The 12690-nt window shown below is 42.7% G+C and overlaps 1 protein-coding gene across 1 annotated transcript in view; it reads left to right on the forward strand.

Moving 5' to 3' along the window:
* The first annotated feature begins 901 nt into the window (after positions 1–901).
* LOC126162721 (low density lipoprotein receptor adapter protein 1-like) overlaps positions 902–12690 on the forward strand; it is a 210890-nt gene continuing 199101 nt past the window's right edge. Inside the window, exon 1 of the mRNA XM_049919383.1 lies at positions 902–1037. Coding sequence (XP_049775340.1) covers positions 992–1037 — 46 coding nt within the window. The 5' untranslated portion in view covers positions 902–991. The remainder of the gene's footprint in view (positions 1038–12690) is intronic.

Raw genomic sequence — 12690 nt, forward strand, 5'->3', positions numbered from 1 at the left:
ACACAAGCATTCCACTAGTTAAGTAAGAATATATAGAATATTTTTGTGTCTTCTCCTTACAGCAGCCAACTCCAGAAGATATTTGTTGCTGAATATTTTTCAAGCAGTTCTTGTGGGTACATTAGGAGCGTCTGTCTGACTTCTGTAGTAGTGTGAGGTGGAAATTGTTTCTTGCAGGAGCCAAAGGGTACTTGTTGGATCAATCCATTGCACAACTTGACAGAATAAAGCCCACACACTCACAACCTGTCGACTTATTTGCTTTCAACTCTTTCAGTTGTTTCTCGACGCCAGAGATGCCCATTGCTATGTCCTCCATACGGGAGTTGGTACTGTGCCAAAATGACGGTACGTTTGTACGATTCTCCTGCGTGAACGATTTCTTAAACGCGAAATTTAAAAGTTCGGCTTTCCTTTTACTGACTTCCACTGCCACACCACACTGATCAACAGAGTGACTGGTATAAGCGTTAGACCCGCTCAGCTATTTTGCGAAGGCCCAGAATTTTCTCGTGTTCTCGGCTAGATCTTTTGCTATGGTATGACGGTGGTAGTTGTATGCCTGTGTAGATGTACCCGACGATGTGGCGCAGCGTCGAACGCCCTTCCGACATGGGGTTAGCCACAAACGCGTCAGGACTGTCGATGTGTGGGAATGGTACCCAGAAGGGCATCGCGCTGCCTTTGTTTTGGCGAGCTACGACGGTCTCGACAGCCCGCTGCAGTCCATCTAGGGTCCACCGCGCGTCCCGCTTGTTTGGCCTGCACCTCGCGTAGCGTCCAGCTGCCGAGCCTTTGTCGGCCGGCCTCGGCGTCCCCTCCCCCCACCCTGGCGGCCGTCGGCTGGGTGCGGTGGTGGGGGCGGCGGTGACTGGCGCGGGCTCGGCCGGCCGGCCGTCAGTTTCAGGCTGGCGGTGGGACTGCGAGGACGTCACTGCACAGCACGGGACAGCACACGACGCAGCAGTCAGCGCCGACAGCCGCCGCGACAATGTCCTTCCTCAAGGCCTTCTGGAAAGGGAACTCCAAGCACGAGAGTGAGTACTCGCTGGCCGGCTGCCAAACGTCCCGCGGCCTGCATCTGCGTGCGTGCCCTCCGTTCCGCACAGGCGACCACACCGAGCACTCTGCCAACTTCTGCAACTGCTCGAGCATAGCGAAGGCGGTAGTTTTAAGGCTGCAGGCGACTGAATGTTCATTTGGGAACACCGATGTGTAATCGAAAGGAAGGCGCGTTTCCGTTACCGACAGCTTCTGTCTTACTCCAGCAGCCATTTAAGTCTATTTATGGATATGCGAGTATTTTGGGGAAATGTTGCGCCACAGCTTCTAAGTAAATTCTAAACTTCACAAATTTCGAAGCTTATGTCAGTCAAGTATTTAGTGATTTATGGCTCAGAGTCACAATGTCTCTTCATAGTTATCCAGTATGACTCAATTACGCTGACGAGACTATGGTAATGTTATGGAAACTAGTTAATGAATAAATCCGTGTTGCAGCTTCCGGCAATCGTGTCATCCTTTTATAAAATATTTATTTACTTACGCTGATAGCGTCATATCAACAACAGTTCTAAATATTCTCGAAGCAGAATGATGAACTTGGAGATTGATTCGTCACAATTTAATAGGAATACGCTTATTTGTTGTTTGTAATTGCATTGTTGTTGTAATGTTAAAAAAAGTTACTAAGTCGAAAGGAAGTGTCGCAAATTTATGCTTAGAAGCCATGTCGCTTGAAGCAAATATATCCAATTCGAGTACAGCTTGGGACAACTATTTGTATGTCTACAGTAGCTGTTACAGAGTAGTGAATATGTTGCCAATATCAAACGGTAAATGCCACGTGACGTTCGCTATAACGCTGTTTGTTTACATTTTGCGCCAAGATTGAAACTTTAATATTACTGGTGTTTGACTTATTTTCACGTGCTTTTTTTATTGGTAAAAGCAATGATAAGTAATTATTGCTGTTACGGATGTAAATCAAAATACGTAATAGGAAGGACAGTTATTTTTCATAGGCAGGTACTACAAAGTCACGAGACGTTAGGAAGCAATGGATGTTGGCGACAAATAAAAACTGTTCTTCGTATCTGAATGCTCGCTCCATAGATATTGCTCACCTATGGGTAGGCTGTAACGAGCTGATAAGTGATCATACCATTTTATGCTTATGAGCACGTGTCTAATCATTAGCTGCGTTTTCAAATCAGATTTATTCGATACTTAATGATTGGTAGCCATGCCTCACCAGTAACGCAATCTGCAAACATTATTCCAAATCTACTCCTTCTCCTCTCTCTCTCCCTCTCTCTCTCTCTTCCTATTTCTCTCTCTCTTGCATATGAACGTCTATATTCGTGATGAAATTAGATGGGAGTTGCTTTACGTCGACGCAGACATGTTTCTTATGAAAAATGTGCCTTAGAAAAATGGCTCTGAGCACTATGGGACTTATCAGTCCCCTAGAACTTAGAACTACTTAAACCTAACTAACGTAAGGACATCACAGCCCGCATCTCGTGGTCGTGCGGTAGCGTTCTCGCTTCCCAAGCCCGGGTTCCCGGGTTCGATTCCCGGCGGGGTCAGGGATTTTCTATGCCTCGTGATGGCTGGGTGTTGTGTGCTGTCCTTAGGTTAGTTAGGTTTAATTAGTTCTAAGTTCTAGGCGACTGATGACCTCAGCAGTTGAGTCGCATAGTGCTCAGAGCCATTTTAAGGACATCACACACATCCATGCCCGAGGCAGGATTCGAACCTGCGACCGTAGCGATCGCGCTGTTCCAGACTGAAGCGCCTAGAACCGCTTGGCCACACCGGCCGGCGTGCCTTAGAGCCCTTATGATTCACCTCCTGTCATCATTTCGCTATCGACACCGTGACCACTCTTTAAACATTTGTCTATAAATGACGTAAAATCACTGTACGAGTCTGCAATAATAGCGTCACTAGTAAATGTAATTTTTCGTCTTGATCGTTTTCATATTTTGTGTAAGCATACACTTTTACTTTTTTTCGGATTAAGCCACCATCAGTATCTAGCAGACAGCAAAGAAACAAATGAAAAGTAGATTCTGAATATATAAGAAATGCATCCGCAGTTGTAAATACTAACAACCATCACCTGTATAACGGAATGATGACAATGAAAATTTGTGCCAGCGTGGGACTCGAACCCCGATTTCCGCTTTACGGGAGCGACCGCCGTAACCGCTTTGGCTATCCGTGTACGATTCAGGGCCACACCCAAACTCCCAAATGTCGTGGTTTCTGCGTCACAATCTGTACTCGTACACGTATTATGTGATTCCCGTACAGGAGACGGCACTTTAATTATAAGTCGTTGCCTGGTAATCGGCGGATAAATACAATATTACAGTGCCTGTGTTGGTCAGAAGAACGATGCAATGTTCCTACGGACATACATCCAATATCGGATTCTGAAGATGTCTTACGTCGAAACGCCTAAAGTTAAAGCTAGAGTATTGTTGTGCAGTGTGGGATCCTTACCAGAGAGGACTGATGGACGACGTCGATAAAGTCCAAAGAAGGGCAGCTCTTTTTGTATTGTCGCTACAAAGGGGAGAGAGCATCACGAATAGGATAAGCGACTTAGGGTGGTAATCATTAAAACAAAAGTGTTTTTCGTCGCGGTGTGTTTTTCTCGATATTTCAGTGACCAACTTTCTCATTTGAATGTGAAAATACTTTATCGTCGCCAACCTACGTAGCGAGAAATGATGATCGTAATAAAGTAAGAGAAAGAAGAGACCGAACTGAAAGATTTAAGCGTTGATTTTTCCCATGCGCTGTCAGAGAGTGGAACGGTGGAGAAATAGTCTGAAAGTAGTTCTAACAACCTCTCCCAGGCACTTCAGAGTGAATTGCAGAGTAGTCATGTAGACATAGATGTACGAGTACAATAAGTTGTTTACTTAAAAAAAATGAAAATGCGGTCAACTAATTTAACTATTCACATAATGGTTCAAATGCCTCTGAGCACTATGGGACTTAACTGCTGAGGTCATCAGTCCCCTAGAACTTAGAACTAACCTAAGGACATCACACACATCCATGCCCGAGGCAGGATTCGAACCTGCGACCGTAGCCGTCGAGCGTTTCCAGACTGTAGCGCCTAGATCCGCTCGGCCACTCCGACCGGCTATTCACATAATCATTACTGTCTCGTATAATGATTTCGTGCCACGTGACGACATTACACATTGACTGGCTTAAAAAGAGGTTAAATTGTTTTTTTTTAAGGGTGAAAAGCAGAGAAGTAAAACAACTACTTCTCATTTACTGCTTTTTGCGTGACAGATTCTGACGATAGCGTAAGCCGAAACTCGTAAAAAAGTACATAATTTTTAAACGATAAAAAAGCGATCAAGACGGATAATTACATTAGTTACCTTTAAACGCCTTAATTACAGATTTCAAAGCAGCCGTTGGGTACCGAACGAGATAGAAAAAAAATTCTGTAAATACAAGCAACTGTAGCAGTCGCTCCAGGCAAGTGCGGCAAACACCGGTTCAAGAGTGCATCTTTTGAATTCTGCAGGTGATGAACGTCGAACAAAAATTTGCCCAATTTCTCGTTATGAGGTTTTAAAATTAGAGTTTTTCGCGAAACAACGATGTAGGGATATTCTTACATGGTCGGGCGGTCCCTTGCTAGGTACTTACAGCGACTTCTATCGTTATGAAGAAATGTGTCTTTGTTTCATAATCCTTGTCAGGCCTTATGAGCTTGCTGTCGAGTGATAGCTGGTTAGAAACTGCACTTCAAACTTCGCTGCAGCAACTTCTAAATACCTTCCAGAAATTCCGCACTTCAGCACTTTCGCTTTCACATGGTGAGTGCTGATTTTACATGTTGTTACATGTTTTTGCGATAAACCCCTCTAATACCGTATGTTATTGTGAGCTACAGGGACAATGTGCTGCCACACTGTTTTTCCATTTCTCTTCACAGTAACAAGAGCAGACAGTGAACACTAACAGCAAAACAAATCGATTTTGATACCAAAAATAAGTATTGGGTCTTTAAACTAGACTAACTGAACTTCCTCCATAAAATACCATACTTACATTAGGAATTACAGTTTAGTTTAGTAAATTTGCTCCTGAGTGTGTGGCACTAATTACAGTTTGAGCTGTCTAATAGAACAATAAATAATGACTTCAAAAGCTTAAATGTTCATACTTAGCCACAGGTGGCATAAAAAGGAGAAAAAAACACAGTGACATATACGTCATAAATACGCGAAGCCACAAATAATTTGACTCATGTTATTTCACTTGTATCCACTACAAGTCATTCATGTAATGTAACTTCATTTGGTGCAACGTACTTGTATGTATCATAAGACTGCATTTTAGGCGTATTTTAACGGCTGCCAACATATACATGACAGAAACATTTTGCGGAGAATTTGTGAAACAACCACGTATTGCCATTACATCTGCTGTAACTACCTCTGCAGAGTTCTGACGCAAACTGCTACACCCACCGAAATAAATTCTGTTCGCTGTGTAAACATCCTTTATGGAAAACTATGAATACATTGGTGAAATCCTTACAAAAGATGGGAGAGAAATAATAGGAACAGCTTGGCCTGCACCAAATTGTGTTTCATTTTTATGTTTACAGTTACTGGTTTTGGATTATCAAAATTTTATGTAATTTTCACGTCTTGATAGATTTTCCATTTCGTTTTCATTGCTCCTCTATGAAATTTGTTCTTATGTGGACGTTATCTATCAGCACACATATAGAACGTCTTCCAAAAGCGAAACCTTGCCTGCAATATACAGGGTGTTTGGAAATTCCCGTTACAAAATTTTAAGACTTGTAGAGGGAATGAGTACATAATATTTTGAATAGGAACCTATGTCCGCAAACGTGCTGTTTCCGTTCTACGATGGTTTCAATTCAGATGTGTAACACTTTCACGTCTTCTGAGGGAAAGAGGAGAGTCTCAGAGTTGTGAAACAGCGACGTATGGGAAGACGAAAACCCTCATGCCACGCATCTTCAGAAATTTCAGCACCAGTTTGATTTTAACTTGTTGGCAAGTATTGTGGACGGTCATGCGATTGGGCCATACCCCCTTCCACTCAAGGTAACTGTTTCTGCGTACTTGATCTTCCTACAAAACGTTATTGGACTCGTTGTTGGAAGCTGTGGCACTGAACGTTCGTCAGGAGACGTGGTTTCGGAGTGATGGTGCACCGCCTCACTTCTCACATGCGGTTCGGAGACATCTCAGCAGACGACATGGTGAAAGATGGATAGACTGACGTGATCCAACCGCGTGGCCGCTGCAGTCGCCGAATTTAACCCGTTCCCTCATCCTTGTATGGTCATATGCAAAGTTTAATTTACGAGACTCCTATAGAGACAGCGAAACGTCTGCCGGTACGAGTTGTGGCCGCCGCAGTAGAAACTGAAGAGACAGCGGGTGGGATGGAGAGTGTGTATCAGAACATCCTTCGTAGGTGAAATGTCTGTAACAACGTAGGCGGTCGCCACATCGACCCGCTGTTGTGATGCATCAGTACTGTTCAGTACGTACAGTTGCTGGATTATTTTTTGTTTGGGAACAATGTAAACACGTAATGTTTAATTGTTAATACAAACAAATGTGCTTAAGTGATAAATGGATGTTTCGTTTTCTTTCCTTTCGAATTGTTACCTAATAACTGGACTGCGTCACGCCTAATTCAGTTCCTCAAGAAAAAGTGAATGAGTTAATCATGTGAACTGAAACTGTCGTAAAATGGAAACGGTACATTTCCGGACGTGGATTCCTATTCAAAATATTATGTACTAAGTCCCCTCTATAAGTCCTAGAAGACTGTAACGGGAATTACCGAACACTCTGTATTAATGAATGATATATATACCATTGAAACTGTGTAAACAGTTTGAACATTTTTACCGAAAAAACGAGAAAACTGCTCTCTGCAGATAGGTGTCTAATCTTTGCCCAGAAACATACGCAGTGAAAAGGAACAATATTTTCAAATAACTGAGAAATTTTCTTTCGGGAGAGCAGACTCCTTCTCGACCTTGTAAGCTGATCTGTCTAGTATTTCGTTTGCCACACCGAGACATCAACGTTCGTATACACGAGAAAACAAATGTTTGTCATTCCTGATTAAAGTAGTGCATGCATCGAAAATACATTCGTGTTTATAAAATATTTCAAGTTTTAGTTCAATACGTGGCTGAGTTTATTTTTTATACCAGCTATATTATCCGTCTCGTACTTCTTCCGTAAACAAAATTTCGTATGCGTAACTTTGTTTACTCCGGCGCGTCTTACATCGAGGTTACAGATAGTACCGAAGTGTTTCCTCGTTTGTGTTTCCGGGAGCCATGATTTGGATCTCTGTAGCAACATTTCACGAGACGGTTGAGGTCTTCCTTCTTTAAACCACGGTTTTAATTCATTCAAATGAGCAAGGCCGGTGGCCTTGCGCCGCAACCTCGTCTCGAATTACTGGCCCAGATAAGTCTGAGTTATCGGCGTTCTTGGTTGTAAATAAAAATAAATTTTGTGCGCCCCTCCTTTCCCAGCTCCCAACCAAGGATGCACACTACCAAAATACGAAACTAACACATATTCATTAACCCAAAAAGATTTAGGTTTTATATGCTTTTCCTAAAACAATTCTAGAAAACAGTCCTAATACCATGTAAACACGTAATGTCATGTGTGAACCAGAATACTTCCACATACATCTGAATGTGAAAGTATTGTGGTTCGCGCATGATATGACGTGATAACGTGATTCTAGGACGATGTTTTCGTCCTTAAATTATAATATAGATGGATTATTTCAGGTATGACTTCACATATGAAACGACTTTCCGATTGTACGCCACACCACGTACGACACCCAGCGTAGTGATTATATGTAAATGCTCTAAAATGTCTTTGTGACGTAACTGGACAATCGCACAACGATTAAAGGATATATCCGGACAGCCTAATACGGACCGTGGTTTTTCACTAAATAATCTTTTTCGATTACTGTCCAGCGACTGAAATCAGCCGTGAATGTAATACAATGGATGAATTTTGAGAAAGTTTAATTTATCCAGAAGAAAAGTTGCTTATGAAATCTCGTCCGTCGAATATTGTCTGGCTGTCTGGGACCGTTACTGTGCAGTATTTACCGGAGGAGATGGAGATTCGGGGAACACTTGCGTGAGTTATCAACGATTTGTTTACCCAGCGTTTAACGTACCTCTAAGCTGGTCGTACGCTGTGTTCCAAAAATGAACAGCATAGGGACAGAAATGATGACACTTTCTGCATGACCTGAACATCATTTTGCAGGACAATGCTCAAGCACGTACAGTGCAACCTTCTGCTGATTAGTTTGATTGATGGGACTGCTAAGTGCTGTACCACCTATTGCACTCACCTGACTTAAGCCCTCAAGAGTTCAACTCGGTTTCTAAGCCGAAGGAATCACTTCACGGCATTCTCTTCAGAACTGCTACAAGTTCGTCGGGCAATAGACCGGGCCGCTCGAACCGTGAACACAAATCGCGCTGCTAAGAGTATCCTACGATTTCCACATCACTGGCAACGGGTTATACACAATGCTGGTGACTACTGTGAAGGTCAGTAAAACTCTGAAACACGTATCTATTTTTTACGAGCTGTAAATAAATAGTTGCCACTATTAAAGATCCAGCTCTCGTAAGATAGAGAAATAAGGTTCATACGGAGGCATACTGATAGTCGCTTTTCACTCGTTCTATTTGATAGTCGAACAGAAAAGAAATGAATGACTGGTAATGGTACAGGGTACACTCCATCACGCACCATGCGGGGCTTCCGGAGTGTGTATGTAGATGTAGATCGTTCGGCTGTACAATGGTCGGGTGCATTTGGCGCAAGTTCTGACTGATTTGGTCGATCTATTAGGCTAGGAAGAGCTTTGCCACCCACTAAGTTCCCCGGACTTGAGCCCATGTGACTTCAACTTTATTCCTAAATTGAAGGAAGCACTTCGTGGCACTCACTTCAGAACTGTAACAGAGATTCGTCAGGCAATAGAACACTCCAGCCGAACTACCAACACATCGTTGGCAACGGGTTATACACAATAAAACTTTGAAACATGTACCTATTTTTAATTAGTTGAAAATAAATATTTACCACTTGTAAAGTTCCAGCCCTCGTAGCTTTACAACTACCATTCATTGTTTGTATTGTATAGGGAGATTTCGTTATGATGTTACAAAATTTCAGGGGTTATGTAGAAGCGCAAATGTATCAACTTGAGGTAAGGAACCGGGCTGGAACTTATAAACGAAAATCGTCAGATACCTCTGACCGTGGAAGCATGTGCCAGTACTATTGTTGGTAAGATTATAGGATAGGCAATTGTCAGAGGTGGTACTAGGGACCAAAACATGAAAAAAGTCCAGTAATCATGGGCTCTAAAATGCATACCTTACGAGCTATGGTCACTTGTTCATCTTGTATACTGTGAAACACATCTCTTCTAGTGCAAGCTCTTTGGTTTCATATTTTTGGAGGAGATGGTATGGACCAAAACAAGAAAAAAAGCCCAGTATATATGGACACTAAAATGCATATCTTTAGCGCTATGGGCACTTGTTCAGTAGAAGAGCTGTGTTTCACATTACGGAAGATGAACAAATGCTCATAACTCTTAACGTATGCATTTTAGAGTCCAGATTTATTGGGTTTTTATCTTGTTTTGGTCACTAGTGCCACCCCTGAAACGTGCCCACCCTACAGTCTTACCAACAACAGTACCTGTACATGTACTCCACCGTCAGAGGCATCAGAACGATTTTCGCTTATAACTTTCGGCTCTGTCGTTTCCGGACTTGGTCTTTTAACTCAAATTGCTACATTTACCCTTCTCCATCTGACAGCTTGTAACCCCATCACAGAACCACCCTCTGATACGATTAAATAAAAATACGCATATCGCGTTATGACCTTAACGATGAATGTAGAGAAATTCGTACTGCCACGTACGCGTACGAATGGTCGCACTATCCGCGACTGAAACAGAAAGGGCGGAAATGATATTAGCGCATCAGAAACCCTTCGCCGCACACCGTACGATCGGTAGTGGGATCGTGAGTTTTGTTTTCTTGTTTTCCGGAGCCTAATTGGACGTGACGCCTAAGGACAATGAGCCGAATAGCTGCAATAAACAAGCGGAGGCAGCGCTTGTCATTTCATGGCTAGCTACAGTTGCTTGCGTCTTTGTGAGAACGAAGATCATCCGCCCGTTCTTGATGACAGTGGTGTACGGAGAGGCTGAGCTTGTGACCCGCGACTGGCGCCCAAGCCGTACTTGAACTTTCCCCCGCCCTGACGTGTATTCTGAATGTTGAGCTCCCACTGCGCCGCGAATCCGTTCTGCGTGCGCGTAGGTAGCACGTGAATTCGGCTGTGCGCCGATAGTTGTTCGGTCCCTCATGAATCTTCTGAAGTGATGATAACCGAAGCTGAGACTCGACGATTTCCAGATACGTTCATTTTCAGAAAAATAAAGTAGCAATATCACTCCCTTATTACTCGTTAACTAATTACACACATTTTTAATTCTGTGGAACGTGTTTAACAACGTCCCATACCCTTACTGAAGGTGAGATTGGTCAAAACAAACAAAAACACTATGAACACATGTCCGGAAAAAATTAGTTTGTGCGATATGGGTCATTGAGCCCAGTGATATAGATTTTTCTGTTGACAGTACAGGAGGTGGGACCTCCTTCTGAAACACTCTCAGACTCGCGCGAACGAGTTTGTGATAGTTGAACGGAGTGACGCTTGTGCGGTGATGGAATGTGTTGACTTTTCTGCGGAGCCCAAGACACTTCAGGTAGTTTCTTCCTGTCACATTCGTTACTTCACCAGGTCACAACCAAACTGTCACATTCCAACCACATTTAGACTTCAAATGAAGATCGGCAAATCAGTACGAGACTGTTAAACGCAAAATAAGTTATCCTAAAAAATTATTGAATGTCACACACAATATTTAGCCTTTACGCCACTTTCGATCATTCTGTGGTCTTCCACTCTCTTAGAAAAACACAAGTTTTATGGCATTGGTGGCCTTACGCATACTTTGTTTGATCATGCTTAAGAAACAGAATGCGAAAGGTTATGCTGAATATTTCAGACCATTTCGAAAGATTAGAAAATTTTAGTGAATGGGAAGAAATCAAAAAGGAGTCCCACAGGTTTCAATTTTGGGTCCACTCCTGTTCCTTATATATGTGAATGACCTTCCACTACACATTCAACAGGGAAAATTGATACCTTTTGCAGAGGATACTAAATCCCAGTAGACAGGAATCAATGAAAGAGATGGTAAATGATTTTTTCCGAAGAATTATAAAGTGGTTCTCAGTATATGGACTCTATCTAAATTTTGAAAAAAAAAAAACACTATGTTCCGTTCTGTACAAGAAATAGAGTTTTATCAGCAACTGAGGTAGCAAATCGGCAGGGGTCATTAAATAAGGTAGAATGTTCCAAATTTTTGGACACTCACATAGATGAAAACTTGAATTGGAAAACGCATATAACTGTTCAACAATTAGGTTAAGTTACTTTTCCTCTTCGTATAATTGCTAATCTAGGAAGCAAATGCATCAACCTCCTGACATATTTGGTCATTCCTACTCAATAATTTCTTATGGAATAAATTTCTGGGTAGCTCATAACTTAGAAAGAATGTAATGACTGCACAAAAGCGAGCAGTAAGAATAATATGTGGTGTTCACCCACGGACATCATGTAGGTACATCTCCAAGAAGCTAGACATTTTAACAGTGCCATCGTAACACATACATTCACTAATGAAATTCATCATCAGTAATCCATCACGATTTGAGATGAATAGAGATATCCGTGGCTGCAACATTAGAGGGAAAAATTACCTTTATTACCCATTATTAAGGCTATGAGTGCCTCAGAAAGGATTTCAATATGTATCAACAAAAATCTCCGATAGTTTCCCAATAACACAAAATGTCTGACAGATAACGAAACAAAGTTTAAATGTAATTTAAAATCATTTCTCCTGGACAGTTTTCAAATCCGAGATTTTGCTCCTCATCTAAGGACTCTGTTCGCAACGGATTGTTAAACTCTGTCGTACTTTGTAGATTCCTTTTCCATTTGGCTGATTAGGCTTGCGTCGTCATGATAATACGGGGTAGTTCAGTAAGATGCACGTCTGACAGACATGTTGGCGTAATGCCTGTGCTGGGAAGTTTGATGGTCGAGCGTTCTCCGGGTGAGTCAGCCGGGTTGCCTACACAAAGGCGAGAGCAGCTGCGGGAAGGAGCGCGAGGTCGGGCCGCCAAGTTTGCAAGCGTGGGCGGTTCTGCAGCCACCAGGCAACCTGCTCGCTGTGCGCGCACATCTGGGCAATTGCTAGGCAGCGGATGGCAAGGGAAGCTCACACCCAACGGCTGACAGCACGGCTGTGGTACATACGTAGGAGTACCCAACACTGTTCTAGCACGATACGGGGTGGAAGTTCTACGAGCCTGTTAAACATCATACGAGAGCGCCTGCCATGGAGCAGCTACGCCAGCGCAGACAGCTAGGGGGGCTACTGCCTTCAAGTCACGTAATTTTTTTTGTCCTACTCTTCTACCAA

The sequence above is a fragment of the Schistocerca cancellata genome, chromosome 2, assembly GCF_023864275.1.
Source record: "Schistocerca cancellata isolate TAMUIC-IGC-003103 chromosome 2, iqSchCanc2.1, whole genome shotgun sequence".
Classification (NCBI taxonomy): Eukaryota; Metazoa; Arthropoda; class Insecta; order Orthoptera; family Acrididae; genus Schistocerca; species Schistocerca cancellata.